The 18,893-nt window shown below is 40.8% G+C and overlaps 1 protein-coding gene across 3 annotated transcripts; it reads left to right on the forward strand.

Moving 5' to 3' along the window:
• Positions 1-736: 736 nt before the first annotated feature.
• On the forward strand, positions 737-11,736 carry IL1A (interleukin 1 alpha). Of its 3 annotated transcripts, none has more exons than XM_012159802.4 (7): positions 737-798; positions 1,439-1,493; positions 2,715-2,763; positions 4,425-4,647; positions 6,259-6,432; positions 8,128-8,249; positions 10,662-11,736. In XM_012159802.4, the coding sequence occupies exons 2-7, from the start codon at positions 1,447-1,449 to the stop codon at positions 10,851-10,853; spliced, it is 807 nt and encodes a 268-aa protein (XP_012015192.2). In that variant the 5' UTR covers positions 737-798; positions 1,439-1,446; the 3' UTR covers positions 10,854-11,736.
• The last annotated feature ends 7,157 nt before the right edge of the window (positions 11,737-18,893 follow it).

The following is an 18,893-nucleotide window of genomic DNA, read 5'->3' on the forward strand; positions in this document are numbered from 1 at the left end:
ACCTTGGGTTTAACCTAGAGAAGACTAGACTTCTCTTTGGGCTCTGGTAGAAGGTAACTTTGCTGTAACATGAGCCAGGGCATAGAGTTTTCTCATAAAGCTCTGTCACTTCTGTCTGAAACAGACTGACAGTATTCAGAGGAGTAAAATGATTGACTTTTGTGGTTGACTGCCGATTTTCTGTCTTCTACCGTGCCCTAACTGGGAGCTTGCCTTCCCACACTCAGAGTGATTTATGGCTACTCAAGCAAACCTCTGCAGAAAAGATGGATCGGCTTCCCTCAAGAGCCACTCCTTAGCTGCCAGGGGCTGTCAAGTATTCCATCAATTCATACTCAGCCCCGGGGTGCAATAAACGAAATAAGCCGAAACACAAGCTGCTAAGCACCCCTCCAACTCTAACCATCTACAATTCTGCTTTGGGTTTTCCCTCCCTCCTCCACCAAATACTTTTAGAAATTTAAATTTCCTGCTCTTTTCCCCTTTTTCTAAGACCACACGTTTAAAATTGTTAACAGCAAAAGCAATAAATAAATGAATCAAGTCAGAAACTCCTGGAATCTCTAGGAATTTTTCCTGAAAACACTATATTCAAGTACACAATTTGTCATTATTTGGACCGGTATAGGTCGAATGAACTTACATACAAAACAGAAATCTTGTAAATTCCCAGTGACGCAATCGTGGCCACGCCCACTCCGAAGCAGACAAAAGGCGAAGGAGCCTGGCTCAGTTCAAGCCTCCGCGCGAAGACGAGGGAGCCAGTCATCTCATTGTTGCCAGCTCGGTTCAGGAAAGGTATCGTCCTTATCGCATCTTTGGCTCTTATAATATTTTTTGCTTTTCCTCCTTGGCTGTGATCTCTCAAATTGCCTTCTCTGAAGCTTAAGCCTCTTCGTTCCTTTGCCGTCCCTCTCTGGTTTGGCGAGTTAATTAGAATCATAGTCAGATTTCAGAAAATGATTCTCTCTCTGCTGGTGGGAAATTGAGCGACAGAGGAACTGGTTTCCTATGAGAGCATGAGATTACAGCCAAGCCTTCCTTTAGGGGTAGTCTCTGCTGTCAAAAACTATTCAGAGAAAACTGGGAATTTCTAACTCTTTCTCTCTCTTGCAACTGTATAAATTAAATATTTCATGCTTGTTGGGGTTCTTTGGTTTTGGTTTTTTACTTATTCAAATTTTCATCAAATGCCTACCAAATGCAATGCATTGGGTTGGATGCCTAAGAGATACTGAGATTCTAACAGAAGCTTACAGTCTAGCAGGGGAGGCAAATACATAGGCAGATCATTCAAAGGAATTGAAAAGAAGAATGCTGGGTGTGAGCTCACTCATTCATTAAGTGTCTTAGAAGCGCAGAAGGGAGGTGGTTCCCCTTGCAGGTGTCTTGTTCACACAATGGCCAGACTGACAGCTACTGGTGTTTTCTGTTGCAGAAGTGAAGATGGCCAAAGTCCCTGACCTCTTTGAAGACCTGAAGAACTGTTACAGGTAGGAAAGAGATTCTGTCTCTTGTGACTTAATGAGGGAAGCAAGGCACATTAGAATTCAGCTAGGAGGGATTTGCCAGGGAGTCCAGTGGCTAAGACTCTGTGCTCAAAATAAATATTTTTTAAAAAAGAAAGAATTCAGCTAGGATTACAGTAACTATCAATGGGGCAAGACCAGCAGAGGCTATAGAGATGTGTTCTACCTCTGAAGTCAGGGCAGATTCAGAGAAGTCTCAGGGAAATTAAGCATCTAGTAGGTAAACCAAGGTGAAATTTTTGACAGAGAGATGGCCATTTTAGAAAGATTACTTTTAAGGTCTCCTGACTCCTAGCAGTTCTCAACATCTACTTAGACCCAGCTTCAGTCAAATTCACATGCCCTGCTACAGTAATAGATGGTCAGAAAGAGAAACCTTTCTTAGGAAAACTTCTTGACCTCAGTCTGGAATGGGAAATGGCTTCACAGCAATTTGAGCATGTGAAACCTACGCAGTCAGTCTCATTCGGACGCAAAAGAAAGATAATAAAAAGTTTAACTTATAGAACACCTTAAGCAGATGCAGTGTTCCACATTACCTACACGCTAACACAAAGTAGACAATGGAAGTGTTGCCTGCATGTTTTGGAAAGTATAATGATTAAATCTGTTTTAATGAATACATGAAAGCAAAGTGTAACAAATAACCTATTTGATTCAAATTTAGATGAAGTGCTTCAAAAGGAATTCTCCCTGAAGTTTAAATGTTTTCCCTGAAATTCAGTTACCACTCTTCAATCCGTTAGCCAAGCCTCATTTATTTGTTTGTTTTGATGAAGGGGGAGCTAATTTAAAAAATTTTTAATTGAAGTATGGCTGACTTACAAAGTTGTGTTAGTTTCAGGTGTACAGCAAAGTGATTCAGTTATATATGTATATATGTATTTCAGATTATATTCCATTATAGGTTACAGTACCTGTGCTCTACAGTAAATTGTCCAAGCCTCATTTTTATCGATAGAGTACAAGTAAAGTTCAAGGCCTGGTCTGATGATTACTAATTTCACATTATCAGGTACAAATTACTGTATGGATGTGTATGCATAGAAGTCCTTAATTTTCAAAGATGACAATAATGGCTATGTATGTGTGTTACCCAAAGCTAGTTTGGTTATTAAAATATGTTGCCCAGGGAATGTAGTGATATAACAAACAGAATTAAATTCTCATCATCTTGTTTAACAGTGAAAATGAAGACTACAGTTCTGAAATTGACCACCTCTCTCTGAATCAGGTAAGCAAATGACTGTAATTCTTAGGAGACTGCTATCCTTACACAGTATTTTCTCTACTAGAACAGCAACAGCTGAATCTTAGATGCGTTTGTTCTGCCTTCACTGAAGTCCAGAGAGATTCATTTCTTCATGATAAGTGAGGCCAGCTCCCTCTCTAGACTAACAGCTGATGGCACCCTTCATCTCCGTGGATTTTCCCAGAACAGAGGAGAACGAACCTGAAACTCCAAGAATGAAATCTCCTGGGTCAGCCTTCGATCAGAAGGTTGCTTATGCCCTCCCTGGCCAGGCCCCCTGGGCTACTTCCCCAGGGGTTTAAATGATATGTTGTGGATATCCTCTCTAACATCAGCTCCAGAGATTAGAGATAGCTTTCTAGATCTAATAGTCTATGAAGCTGAGGTGGAGGAAGCAGGCCAACTGAAAGTAAAAAATCTGCAGTCATTCAGATGCTGTGTTATTTCGCTAAGAGACCACGAAACAGTATAGGTCCTGCTTTGTGTGTCTTTGATAGTGACTCTAAAAGCTGTATCTAGAGGAATATTCCTAAAATATTTGAGCCGTGTCAAGTAAATGTTTAACCTTCTGGAAAGAACTAACTGGAAGGCTAAATCACTCACTAGCATCACTTGAAGACCCGTCTCATCACTTCTCTCTCTCTTTTTTTTCTTAAACTGAAGTGTAGTTGATTTACAATCCTGTGTTAGCTGCAGGAGTAGAGCATGGTGATACATTTTTTTCTGATGATTTTCTAATATAGGTTATTACAAGGTACTGAATATAATTTCCTGTGTTATATAGTAAATCTTTGCTTACCTATTTTATGTATAGTAGTTTGAATTTACTAATCTCATATCCCTAGTTCATCCCTCCTAACCTTCCCTCTCCCTTTTGATAGCCATTAAGTTTGTTTTCTATGTCTGTGAGTCTATTGCTGATCTGTTTATGGGCTCCTTTGTATATTTTTTTCAAGTTATTTTTAAAATAATTCTATTTATTTATGTTTGACTGTTCTGGGTCACTGCTGCGTGGGCTTTTTTCCAGTTGCAGCGAGCAAGCGGTGGTGACTCTTTGTTGCGGTGCTTGGGCTGCTCAATGGGCTGGTTTCTCCTGCTGCAGAGCATGGGCCCTAGGGCGCATGGACTTCAATAGCTGCGGCATGTGAGCTCAGTAGCTGTGGTTCCTGGGCACTAGAGCACAGGCTCAACAGTTGTGGCGTAGGGGCTTAATTGCTCCACAGGAAGTGAGAGCTTCCCAAACTGCCTTGTTAGGGGGATTCTTTACCACTAGGCCACCAGGGAAGCCATGTATTACTTTTTAGATTCTACATGTAAGTAATATCATATAGTACTTGTCTTTCTCTGACTTACTTCACCAAGTATAACAAGGTCTCATTTTTGAGTCTGAAGAGGGATGACAAAAAACCTTGCCAAGATCACATCGTTTGAGGGAAATCCTAAAAGAAGAGGTGGGAGGTAAGAGGGAAAGGGGAGGCATACAGAGGAAAGGGGGAAGGAGAGTCGGGGGAGGGAAAGACCGATGGAACGTGGGTCGCCAAGGCCAAAATGGCCACCCTTCTCTCTAAGACAGTTGAACAAAACTCCTACTGTAAAGGAGTCTTGTTCACTGGCCTCTCAGTTCCTATTTTCCTTTATCGCAGAAGTCCTTCTATGATGCAAGCTATGAGCCACTTCGTGAGGACCACATGAATAAGTTTATGTCCCTGGATACCTCGGAAACCTCCAAGACATCCAGGCTTAGCTTCAAGGAGAATGTGGTGATGGTGACAGCCAATGGCAAGATTCTGAAGAAGAGACGGTTGAGTTTAAATCAGTTCATCACTGATGACGACCTGGAAGCCATTGCCAATGATACCGAAGAAGGTAAGGGGTCAAACAATAATATCCTTGTTTTCTGTTTTCAACAAAATGCAGACAGCAGAGTGTAGGGGGAAATAAAACCTAAAACCAGAGTAACAAGAGGGTAACCACCCATTTGTCTGATAATTATAAGAAATGAAAATTAATTTTTATCCTTCTGCAAAGGGAAGAGAGCAGTAAGTGCTTGAGCTTAGCATATGTGCTCACAGGCTTACTTGGTGGCCATATGATTAAGTCATGTGACTTCTAGCCTATTGGCAGAAAGTAATTATATACTGTTAGTGAGTGACCACTTATAGGTTATGCTATTCCACATACTGGTTATGTCTTGGGCAAGTTACTTAACCTTTCTATGTTCTGGTCTCCTCTACTGTAAATGGAGTTAATCCAAGCCCCTAATTGTTGTGAAGATTAAATGAGTCAACACTTGCTGACTTCTGAACTAAAATAATGCCTGGCACATAGAAAATACCTAATAAATGTTCGCTATTATTGTTGTTATTACTTTTGCTAATACTACAAACACTACTAACTTATTAATGATTGCATTATCTCTAACCTTCACAACAACTCTGCACTCTCATTTTATATGTGAGGAAACTAAGCTCAGTGAGATAGTGACCTGCCCCAAATCTCACAGTCTGTAAGGGTAGAGCATCAAATCATATCAGTTCTACCTGACTATAGATGTCATGAGTTTTCCCCCTTGCCTTTACTGTACAAGCCTCTTCGTGAATTATAAATCTAATATTTTTAAAGTAACAGTTGATCACACGTGTTCACCTAGAAAATTAGAAAATACAAGGAAAAAAATTAAAATTACTCATACCACCCCTCAGAGTTTACCACTGCCAGCACTACATTGCTTTCCTTACAGTCTTTTCTGTGTACATACAGAGTAACAAACATGAAGAACATTCCTAGGATCAACCATGTGCAATTTAATATGCAGCTTTCCTCATTTATCAATACATAAAGGACATTTTAGAGCACCGGTTTTTCACCAATATATGTAATGTGACAATGACTGTCTATATCAATAAATCTTGATTTCTATCATCATTTATTTCCTCAGTGATAAAACATTCCTGTAAGTAAAAGTATTCAGAGCCATGAAGATTTGTAAAGCTTCGAAACATACCACCGTTCAGAAAGGTGGTAGATAGGAAAAAAAAAAAAAAAAAAAACGAAAAAAACTTTTTTAAAGCAAAAAGATGGTAGACATTTATACTGGCACCTCAGTGACATATAAAATTTTTAGTGGATTCTTTTCTCAGGGTGCATTCATTTGAAAATGTAGTTGGAGAATACGAGGAGTCTTCCCGGTTATTTCCAAACCTCCAAACAACCAAAAAAGTTGTACATGTGATCTCTTAAAAAAAACAACAACCACCATTGCCTGAAGAATCAAAGTTTTTAGACTAAGTAACCACAGGGGTAATCCTGGAATCAATTCCGCTGATGGGGTGATTTCACTTCTATGTCAATTTCCTCACCTCCCTTGGGATATTCTTCAGGTGCCTTCAATAACTACTTTGTATGCTTGTATTAGAGCAGATACATCATCCATGTTTGTACTTGGACATTAATCTGAGCTTGTGATAATGGTTTTAGAAATCATCAAGCCCAGATCAGCACATTACAGCTTCCAGAGTAACGTGAAATACAACTTTATGAGAGTCATCCACCAGGAATGCATCCTGAACGACGCCCTCAATCAAAGTATAATTCGAGATATGTCAGGTCCATACCTGACGGCTGCTACATTAAATAATCTGGAGGAGGCAGGTAAATGGACAATTCTGTCATCTCCCCATCTTAAAAAAAAAGATTGATTTGTTTATTTTTGGCTGTGCTGGGTCTTCATTGCTGCAGGAGCTTTTCTCTAGTTGTGGGAAGCAGGGCCTGCCCTCTAGTTGCAGTGCTCTGGCTTCCCGTTATGGTAGCTTCTCTTGCTGGAGAGCATGGGGTTATGGGGGACTCAGCCTTCAGCAGCTGCAGCACAAGGGCTCAATAGTTGTGGTTCCTGGGCTCTCAAGCAGTGGCTAAATAGTTGTCCACCACATGTGAGATCTTCCCGGACCAGGGATCGAACCCTTGTCTCTCGCATTCACAGGCAGATTCTTTTACCGTTGAGCCACCAGGGAAGCCCTCTCCTCACCTTTTTATTTCTGCATTTCTTTTAAGCTTTCTGCTTTTAAAGAATAAACCTCTCTAGATTCCTGGCTTTGCACAGGAAGCACATTTTAATTAAAAAAAAAAAAAAAAAACTTCTGGGTTAGGCCAGAAACTTCAACCAAATCTGAAAGCTTTAACAAGTGTCCTAGCTCTGAAAGCACTAAGTGCAGTAGAAAGCTTTCTGAGGTATTATCTCCCTTGGTTCTCTGAGACACTCTTATCCTCATATTTTAAAGGTAAGGAAACTGAGTCTCAGAAATATATAATGACTTACCCAAATTTACTCAGAAGCCAATGAGGAGCCTTCTCATCAAACTTCCTAATAACACCAAACTAGAAAGAGTCCTTATCTTTGATAACATAATTGTGAGGCAAAGCACCCAATAATTTTAAAGAAAAAAAACAAAACTGGAAGATTTGCATGTGTTCTGAAGAATGAAATTTAGGATCCAAGAAATTCTGTTACACCAAGCCAGCTTCCATGTTGCACATATTTTTAGCTTAAGGACATGTCATCAGTAAACAAAATGATTTTCAGAGATCAAAAGAGGTTACTCTGTGCTAACAAGCAGGGCTATTTCTGATTGGATATATTTCAGCTAATATGCTTTCTACTCTATGACATTCACAAATTATCTTGTGTTCTACAAAATAAATTTTTTTCCTACTTGATATTATTTCACATAATTTTCCCATATATGGACAGAGTATATGTTATTTGCCATTTTTAATGGCCCTAGGATATTCAGTCATGTTGCTTTGCAGGTGTCCAGGGTTTCCTCTATATAATTCAGTTGCACATGTCTTTGTATGAATTATTTCTTTTCCTATGAGGGTATTTCTTTGGAGCATATTCCAAATGCTGGATTTCTAGGCATAAATAATTTTACAGCTCCTATTAAGCATTGTTCTCTAAGGAAAACTGAACTGCTTTTCACTATTCTTAGCAACATATGAATGCATCAGCTTCCCTAAATCTCCCCATTTTACTCATGACTTCACAAATTCCAAGGTCTTATCCCATTAATATAATTATAAGAGATTCAATAATAATCCACCCACAAGCATTCATTCAACACAGAGAATTCTAAAGTTATTAGGTATTTACTTGCCTAGTAAATATGGCAGACATTGTGAGGGATACAAAGATGTAACAATATAAATTCCATTTCTGAGCTTCAGGTACTTACATCATAGTTGGGGACATAACTACACACACATACACACACACAGCATCTTCATAAACACTTGATTTTATGAAAATACAATGGATTTATTTTCTTTTTTGGCTTTTCCCTTTGCCAGTGAAATTTGACATGGTTGCTTATGTATCAGAAGAGGATTCTCAGCTTCCTGTGACTCTAAGAATCTCAAAAACTCAACTGTTTGTGAGTGCTCAAAATGAAGACGAACCCGTCTTGCTAAAGGTCAGTTGTTCCCAGTCTCCAATTTACCTTCATTTATAGCCCATGCATTTGTAGGTGATCCCAAGAGGCAGACACCCCTAGCAGGATGACCCAGTTCTTTCCTTCCTACCACAGTTTCACCTGCCCACCTACCTTCCCATCCTACTTCTGACCCAATGACAGAATGTGGTCCACTGGAGAAGGGAATGGCAAGCCACTTCAGTATTCTTGCCTTGAGAACCCCATGAACAGTAGGAAAAGGCAAAATGATAGGATAGCAAAAGACGAACTCCCCAGGTCATTAGGTGATGAGATGGCTGGATGGCATTACTGACTCGATGGACGCAACTCTGAGTGAACTCTGGGAGTTGGTGATGGACAGGGAGGCCTGGCGTGCTGCGATTCATGGGGTCACAAAGAGTCAGACACAACTGAGTGACTGAACTGAACTGAACTGATCCCCAGAGGCAGTTCTAGGCAGGATCTGTGAGGCAAGATGGAGCAAGATGGCAGTGGCAAAGTACATAAAAGGGAAATTGCCTTCCTCTTGCTCTTTTCCCTACCTGATCCTTATTCACCTCCCATTCCTAGGCATCTGAACATTCCATCCTTCTTTGAGCCTTACTGACACGTACCTGACCTACGTGACTGTAGGCGTTAGGACAATGGAGTCTGCCTCTAAGAAACTCAGTAAGCCACTGAGATCAGAGAGGATGAATCACCTGTGGAAGAGCACAAAGCAAAAAGCTGCGAGCCAAGCCCCAAACCCTGGCCTTCTGACTCCATGTCCTCCCTCTCTTCATTGGTGCCAGTTTTCTGTGTCATCCCAGCCTCATGCCCACTACATGCCCACTATAGCCAAATGTTTCTCCACTGACTAGTAGATGACTCTTATTCACTAAATGTATAATTCACCACTCAGTCCCTCCCCAACTAGGATTTATGTGGGTGCATGTGTTTCTTTCCTGGATCAAGTGAGATGAAAGTGATGTCTACAGTAGGGCAGTAGCTTCATTCGTGAATTCATTCAACAAACATTGTTTATTGAGAGCCTTCTGTTTTTCAAGCAGAGTGTCAACAGCTCAGTAGACAGTAGTGAGCCAAAGTCTTATAGAACTCAATCTTCCAAGGAACACAGACGGTAGATGAGCCAAATGACCAGCAAAAAGGGCAAGATGCTGTGAAGCCAATGAACAGGGTGCTGAGATAGAGAAAATGTTTAGACAGAGCTCCCTGTGAGCTCAGAGCTGTCAACAGAAAGGAGTATACCATCAAAGGGGTGATGGGGCAAGCATTCCAAATAGAGGGGTCTGAGTGCACCTAGCCCTAGACCTTCAAGAGGTTATAGGCAAGTTTGAAAGATCAGAAGGGACACCCAAGGATCTGGAAGCTAACCCTGCAAAAGAGGAAAGATAAGTAGAGGAAAGGAATTCAAACTGAGAAGTGTCCTGGTTTTGCATATTTTTTCTAACTTGGAGAACAGACTAGAAAGGAGGCAATAGAGTCCAATTAGGATGCTGTAATAATAGTTGGGGTGAGTGAGGAGCATTGTGAGACAAGTGGAAAGGAGGAGACAGAATCTGGTTATATTTTGGAAATTGAACCAACAGGGAGGAAGAGGGGAAATCCCATTTACTGAGATGGGGGGAAAAAAACAGGAGAAAAATAGGTTGGGAAAATAAAATCCTTGTTGACATTGAAAACCCCAGGGAAACCTCAAAAGGATGTTTAGCTCTTTTAGATTAAAAGAATAGAAAAGCATCTCAAGTTAGAATTTGAATTTTGTTTTTCCATGAAAGCACTTTTAGGCTTTTCTCACACTCACAAGAGGAGGATGATCTAAAGAGATTACAACTGTCAAAAAATTGTCTTGAAAGGATTGCCTTTCAAAGGATTGCATATCAAAGGACTGCTGATATGCCTGGGAAGTTGTGTGTGTTGAGGTGGGGTGTTTTTTTAACCTTCAATTGTTGACTTAAATACAGAGATAAACATGTCTGAATTCTAAATTATTTTCCCAAAGTATGCTTTGAACATTTAGAGGTCAAAAGGTTTTCAGGTCTTAGAGTCATTAGTGCTCAGATTTGAGCACTAATTTGATAATGCTTTATGCCCGTGTTGGAGGCAATGTTTCACCCTACCTGCCAGGATACAACGAGACACTAGTGTACTTGGCAATCTTCATGATGAAATTGGATTTCTCTCCACTTAACTAAGGAAATTAATTATTATGAATAGACGGGGCCATACATCTAATAGGCATGTAATGAGCGCTTTTGGAATGAACAAATGAAGAGCTTGTATCATCATGTCACATAGTCATAGTCCTAAAGTGCTGTGTTTCTCACGAAGGCCAAATGCCAAAGGATTGAGGTCACTTCTTTTTTTAGCATCTTCTTGTTCTCTAACAGATCTTTGTTCTCTGTATCCTAGGAGATGCCTGAGACACCCAAAATCATCAAAGATGAGACCAATCTCCTCTTCTTCTGGGAAAAGCATGGGTCTATGGACTACTTCAAATCAGTTGCCCATCCAAAGTTGTTCATTGCCACAAAGCAAGAAAAACTGGTGCACATGGCAAGCGGGCCGCCCTCGATCACTGACTTTCAGATATTGGAAAAATAGCCTTGATTGTGCACTCTACTTACTTGCAAAGTGGTGACCATCCGTATGTACTATGTACATGAAGGAGTCGAATCCTTCACTGTTAGTCACTCGCTGAGCATGTGCTGAGCTTTTGTAATTCTAAATGAATGTTTACTCTCTTCGTAAGAGAGAACACAAAGTCCAGTAGAACCAACACTAACATATAATGTTGCTTGTTATTTAAAGAACACCCTATACTTTGCAAGCTACCAATCAATGTAATTATTATTCTGCACAGTAGTCTTGGGAGGACTGAGGCTACTATCTGCAGCTACAAAAGGTTTTTTCCATATTATAGATGAGTAAACTAAGGCATAAGAATACTAATACCAAAAAAAACCAGAATACTAATACCCATGACAGCAGTTGGAATAAGCCGTGGACACACGATTTCATTCCAACTGCTCAGCTTTTACTTTTAAGCCGCTATGAGCCCTTTATCAAATACTGTGTTTCTGGGGTCTCAGTTTGACCTTCTTCAAAAATCAAGGTAATGGTGACTATAGCCCTCCTACCTCAACAGTACTTTATGCCAATGAGTTCATTTAAGTAAAATTTTTCTTGAAGCTGAGCCTCAGGAAGAATGCAAAGCTTGAAATATTATTTTAAGTTATTATTTATTATTAATATAAGTTTATATTTATAAGCATTATTTCTAAGATATTATTATTTCTAACATATTATTATATTTATGGCAATTCATTGCAATATCTTACTATGACCAGGTATCGTCAATAATAGTAGACGGTGTTTTCCAGGCTGAATGAGTCTGAGGTTCAAAGTGCCTTTTGCATTGTCATGAACTTCTGTATTCCAGTACCTGAGAGCCCTGTGATTATGATAATAAATTTATATTAATTGCCTTGTTTGTCTGAGATGGTAATTGGCCAAAATCTTTCACTCCTCTGCCTTTAAACTTGATTTGGCATTCTTGCGTTATTCAGTTTCATCTGCTATCAAATCCTACTAGCTAAAATGGGATGAACTTAACTTTGGTGACCATGAATGAAGCGTTATCTAAACTTTCTTTTCTGGAACATAAGCAATGTTCCTTCTAGGTTCTAAAAGTTATCATCCAATCGTAGTGTTACATTACCATCAACAATGAGAACTGACAGATTATTATCAATCATAATTGAATAAAGCATTAAAAAAATAAATCTGGCACATTTTAACCATTAGTTTACTTCATGGTATAATTAGGAACAGATGATAAGAGTTCATAAAAATAACTATAATTAGTGTTACTTTACAAAACTAAACCCAGATTTTATGCTTTTTCTCACCTCTTTGTTACCTTGTCAGTATGCATAAATGGCATTAGGAATGATAGTATTCCCTGGTTCATTTAAAACTTGTATTAAACACAGCATGTGTGTTCATGTGTTTACAAATTCACACATTCAGAACCACATTAAAGACTAATGAATCCTTTTGGAAAACATGCATACAAAGTATGTTGAGTTGGAAAAAGTTGAAATCAAGAGATCTTGGAATTAGATGTGGGAATTAATGGGGAAGGAGTAGTTCAAGATGATTCAGTTTCCCGCTATTGGAGAATAGGTGAGCTCAGTTCAGTTCAGTTCAGTCTCTCAGTCATGTCCAACTCTTTGCCACCCCATGGACAGCAGCACACCAGTCTTCCCTGTCCATCACTAACTCCCGGAGTTTACTTAAACTCATGTCCATTGAGTTGGTGATGCCAGCCAACCATCTCATCCTCTGTCATCCCCTTCTCCTGCCTTCAATCTTTCTCAGCATCAGGGTCCTTTCAGATGAGTCACCTCTTCGCATCAGGTGGCCAAGTACTGGAGTATCAGCTTCAACATCAGTCCTTAAATGAATATTCAGGACTGATCTCCTTTAGAATGGACTGGGTGGATCTGCTTGCAGTCCAAGGGACTCTCAAGACTCTTCTCCAATATCACAGATCAAAAGCATCAATTCTTCAGCACTCAGCTCTCTTCACAGTCCAACTCTCACATCCATATATGACAACTGGAAAAACCAAAGCTTTGACTAGACGGAACTTTGTTGGCAACGTAATGTCTCTCCTTTTTAATATGCTGTCTAGGTTGGTCATAACTTTTCTTCCAAGGAGTAAGCATCTTTTAATTTCATGGCTGCAGTCACCATCTGCAGTGATTTTGGAGCCCCCCAAAATAAAGTCTGACACTGTTTCCATTGTTTCCCCATCTATTTGCCATGATGTGATGGGAGCAGATGCGATGATCTTAGTCGTCTGAGTGTTGAGCTTTAAGCCAACTTTTTCACTCTCCTCTTTCACTTTCATCAAGAGGCTCTTTAGTTCTTCCTCACTTTCTGCCATAAGGGTGGTGTCATTTGCATATCTGAGGTTATTGATATTTCTCCCAGCAATCTTGATTCCAGCTTGTGCTTCTTCCAGCCCAGCATTTCTCATGATGTACTCTGCATAGAAGTTAAATAAGCAGGCTGACAATATACAGCCTTGACGTACTCCTTTCCTGATTTGGAACAGTCTGTTCCATGTCCAGTTTGAACTGTTGCTTCCTGACCTGCATACAGATTTCTCAGGAGACAGGTCAGGTAGTCTGGTATTCCCATCTCTAAGAATTTTCCACAGTTTATTGTGGTCCACACAGTCAAAGGCTTTGGCATAGTCAATAAAGCAGAAGTAGATGTTTTTCTAGAATACTTTTGCTTTCTTAATGATCCAAGAGATGTTGGCAATTTGATCTCTGGTTCCTCTGCCTTTTCTAAATCCAGCTTGAACATCTGGAAGTTCACGGTTTACATACTGTTGAAGCCTGGCTTGGAGAATTTTGAGCACTACTTTGCTAGCATGTGAGATGAGTGCAGTTGTGTAGTAGTTTGAACATTCTTTGGCACTGCCTTTCTTTGGGATTGGAATGAAAACTGACCTTTTCCAGTCCTGTGACAACTGCTGAGTTTTCCAAATTTACTGACATATTGAGTGCAGCACTTTCACAGGATCATCTTTTAGGATTTGAAAGAGCTCAACTGGAATTCCATCACTTTCACTAGCTTTGTTCGTAATGATGCTTCCTAAGGCCCACTTGACTTCTCATTACAGGATGTCTGGCTCTAGGTGAGTGATCACACCATCGTGATTATATTTTTTGTATGGTTCTTTTGGGTATTCTTGCCACCTCTTCTTAATATCTTTTGCTTCTCTTAGGTCCATACCATTTCTGTCCTTTATTGTGCCGATCTTTGCATGAAATATTCCCTTGGTATCTCTAATTTTCTTTAAGAGATCTCTAGTCTTTCCCATTCTATTATTTTCCTCTATTTCTTTGCATTGATCACTGAGGAAGCCTTTCTTACGTCTCCTTGTTATTCTTTGAAACTCTGTATTCAAATGGGTATATCTTTCCTTTTCTCCTTTGCCTTTCACTTCTCTTCTTTTCATAGTATTTGTAAGGCCTCCTCAGACAACCATTTTGCCTTTTTGCATTTCTTTTTCTTGGGGATGGTCTTAATCACTCACTGCCTCCTGTACAGTGTCACGAACCTCTGTTCATAGTTCTTCAGGCACTCTGTCTATCAGATCTAATCCCTTAAATCTATTTCTCACTTCCGCTGTATAATTGTAAGGGATTTGATTTAGGTCATACCTGAATGATCTGATGGTTTTCCCTACTTTCTTAAATTTAAATCTGAATTTGGCAATAAGGAATTCATGATCTGAACCACAGTCAGCTTCCTGTCTTGTTTTTGCTGACTGTATAGAGCTTCAACATCTTTGGCGGCAAAGAATATAATCAATCTGATTTAAGTATTGACCATCTGATGATGTCCATGAATAGAGTCTTTTCTTGTGTTGTTGGAAGAGGGTGTTTGCTATGACCAGTGCGTTCTCTTAGCAAAACTCTATTAGCCTTTGCCCTGCTTCATTCTGTACTCGAAGGCCAAATTTGCCTTTACTCCAGGTATCTCTTGACTTCCTACTTTTGTATTCCAGTCCCCTACAATGAAAAGGACATCTTTTGGGGGTGTTAGTTCTAGAAGGTCTTATAGGTCTTCATAGAAGCATTCAATTTCAGGTTCTTCAGCATTACTGGTCAGGGAACAGACTTGGATTACTGTAATAGTGAATGGTTTGCCTTGGAAACAAACAGAGATCATTCTGTTGTTTTTGAGATTGCATCCAAGTACTGCATTTCAGACCCTTTTGTTGACTATGATGGGTACTCCATTTCTTCTAAGAGATTCTTGCACACAGTAATAGATATAATGGTCATCTGTTAAAGTCACACATTCCAGTCCATCTTAGTTCGCTGATTCCTAAAATGTCAACGTTCACTCTTGCCATCTCCTGTTTGACCACTTCCAACTTGCCTTGATTCATGGACCTAACATTCCAGGTTCCTATGCAATATTGCTCTTTATAGTACTGGACTTTACTTCCATCACCAGTCACATCCACAGCTGGGTGGTGTTGTTGCTTTGGTTCCATCTCTTCATTCTTTCTGGGGTTGTTTCTCCACTGATCTCCAGTAGCATATTGGGCACCTACCGACCTGGGGAGTTTATCTTTCAGTGTCCTATCTTTTTGCCTTTTCATACAGTTCATGGGGTTCTCAAGGCAAGAATACTGAAGTGATTTGCCATTCCCTTCTCCAATGAACCACATTTTGTCAGAGCTCTCCACCATGAGCCATCCATCTTGGGTGGCCCTACATGGCATGGCTCATAGTTTCATTGCATTAGACAAGGATATGGTCCATGTGATTAGATTGGTTAGTTTTCTGTGATTGTGGTTTTCAGTCTGTCTTCCCTCTGATGGAGAAGGATAAAAGGCTTATGGAAGCTTGCTGATGGTGGAGACTTACTGAGGGGGAAACTGGGTTTTGTCCTGATGGGGAGGACCATGCTCAGTAAATCTTTAATCCAATTTTCTCTTGATGGGTGGGGCTGTGTTCCCTTCCTTTTATCCACCTGGGGCCAAACTATGATGGAGGTAATGAAGATAATGGCGACCTCCTTCAAAAGGTCCCATGTACACATTGCCACACTGGAGCGGCAGCTGAGCAGCACTGGAGCAGTGGCTACAGGGTGCTGGAGCGATTTTGAGGAGATATCTCATGTCCAAGTGCAAAGGAACCCCAGCAAGACTGTAGGAAGGGCAAAATCACGTTTAGAATCAAATCCCACACACACTAAAGAGGCTCAGTTCAGTTCAGTTGCTCAGTCATGTCTGACTCTTTGTGACCCCATGAATTGCAGCATGCCAGGCCTCCCTGCCCATCACCAACTCCCAGAGTGCACCCAAACTCACATCCATCAAGTCAGTGATGCCATCCAACCATCTCATCCTCAGTCGTCCCCTTCTCCTTCTGCCCCCAATCCCTCCCAGCATCAAAGTCTTTTCCAATGAGTCAACTCTTTGCATGAGGTGGCCAAAGTACTAGAGTTTCAGCTTTAGCATCAGTCCTTCCAATGAACACCCAGGACTGATCTCCTTCAGAATAGACTTGTTGGATCTCCTTGCAGTCCAAGGGACTCTCAAGAGTCTTCCCCAACACCACAGTTCGAAAGCATCAATTCTTCAGTGTTCAGCTTTCTTCACAGTCCAACTTTCACATCCATACATGACTACTGGAAAAATGATAGCCTTGACTAGATGGACCTTTGTTGACACAGTAATGTCTCTGCTTTTTAATATGCTATCTAGTTTGGTCATAACTGTCCTTCCAAGGAGTGAGTGTCTGTTAGTTTCATGGCTGCAATCACCATCTGCAGTGATTTTGGAGCCCCCAAAAATAAAGTCTGACACTGATTCCACTGTTTCCCCGTCTATTTCCCATGAAGTGATGGGACCAGATGCCGTGATCTTCTTTTTCTGAATGTTGAGCTTTAAGCCAACATTTTCACTCTCCTCTTTCACTTTCATCAAGAGACTCCTTAGTTCCTCTTCACTTTCTGCCATAAGGGTGGTGTCATCTGCATATCTGAGGTTATTGATATTTCTCCTGGCAATCTTGATTCCAGCTTGTGCTTCTTCCAGCCCAGCGTTTCTCATAATGTACACTGCATAGAAGTTAAATAAGCAGAGTGACAATATACAGGCTTGACGTACTTCTTTTCCTATTTGGAACCAGTGTGTTGTTCCACGTTCAGTTCTAACTGTTGCTTCCTGACCTTCATATAGGTTTCTCAAGAGTCAGGTCAGATGGTCTGGTATTCCCATCTCTTTCAGAATTTTCCACAGTTTCTTGTGATCCACACTGTCAAAGGCTTTGGCATAGTCAATAAAGCAGAAATAGATGTTTTTCTGGAACTCTCTTGATTTTTCCATGATCCAGTGGATGTTGGCAATTTGATCTCTGGTTCCTCTGCCTTTTCTAAAACCAGCCTGAACATCTGGAAGTTCACGGTTCACGTATTGCTGAAGCCTGGCTTGGAGAATTTTGAGCATTACTGTACTAACATGTGAGATGAGTGCAATTGTGTGGTAGTTTGAGCATTCTTTGGCATTGCCTTTCTTTGGGATTGGAATGAAAACAGACACCAGCTGCGATGGACCACGTGGCGGAAGTGCACCGGCTACGACAGATCTCGCAGAAGCATTGCCGAGAGGAGCTACCCCATGTCCCAGAGATGCTCAGAGGGCTCAAAAAACCTTGTGCACACCAGGACCCAGAGACCCCACAGAGACTGAGACAGAACTGTGTTTGAGTGTTTCCTGCAGAGGTACAGGTTAGCGGTGGACTGCCACAGGGGCAGGGGCTCTGGGTAAAGCAGACCTGGGTATGGCATAAGCCCCCTTGGAAGAGATCACCATTAACCCCACAATAGGGACACCAGAACTTACGCAGGACTGGAGAAACAGACTCTTGGAGGGCACAAACAGAAACTTATGCACACCTGGACCCAGGAGAAAGGAGCTGTGACCGAAAAGAGACTGACCCAGACTTGCCCGAGTGTATCCAGGAGTCTCTTACAGAGGCATGGGTTGGCGGTGGCCTGATGCAAGGTTGTGGGCACTGAATGTAGTGGGTGAGCAGTGGTGTCTTAATCAGTATTTTTGGTGGAAATACTTCCCAGGTGGCTTAGTGGTAAAGAATCCACCTGCCAATCCGGGAGATGCAGGGCACATGAATTCGATCCCTGGATGGGGAAGATCCCCAGGAGAAAGAAATGGAAACCCACTCCAGTATTCTTACCTGGAGAATCCCATGGACAGAGGAGCCTGACAGGCTGCAGTTCACGGGGTCACAAAGGGTTGGATACAAGTGAACAACTGAGCACGCATGGAGTGCTAAGCTCCAGGATAAAACATAATAAGTACCATTTTAGACACATGAATTTAGCTAATGGCAGGACACCCAGGTACAGTGAGCATATGATGATGTGTCTAGAACTCAAGAGAAGTTAGAACTAGATACAGATTTGGAAGATGTTAGTAGGTCTATAGTAGGTAAAATCTTAAAAGTGACATCAGAGAGAGAAGAATATGACGAACACTGTTAGCAGTCCACACAATCACCGTCTTCCCTTCTTCGTTACTGACAGGACGCTAACTTCATTCAGAAGGAAATATGTCTCTTTTTTTATAAAGAGAAGTTTTAACACTATTTTTTTAATTGTAGAAACTAATGCAAGGAAAATACTGCCTGCAGTTGATAATTTGTTCATTAAACTTTGAAACAACTTCGGTATAAAGAATTACATAAATTGCAATTTGAGTTCTGCAACCACAGCAAGCCACCACATTCAAGTCAAGTGAAGAAAAATGCTTTTATAGAGGGGAGAAAGAAAGTTGGGGGAAGGGGATTGTAATAAACTGAGTCCCTGGCTTTTCACTGGCAAGTCTTTGTCAGGGAAAAGGAGTCTTTCTTCTTCTTATTGGGCTTGCTATGTTCACAGTATTCTTGCCTGGGGAATTCCATGGACAGAGGAACTTGGCAGGCTACAGTCAATGAGGTTGCAAAGAGTCAGACATGACTGAGCAACTTTCACTTATTTACTTATGGTCACAGGATATGACATCTCCCCCTGCTGGTCTCCCTA

The sequence above is a fragment of the Ovis aries genome, chromosome 3 (genome assembly GCF_016772045.2).
Source record: "Ovis aries strain OAR_USU_Benz2616 breed Rambouillet chromosome 3, ARS-UI_Ramb_v3.0, whole genome shotgun sequence".
Lineage (NCBI taxonomy): Eukaryota > Metazoa > Chordata > Mammalia > Artiodactyla > Bovidae > Ovis > Ovis aries.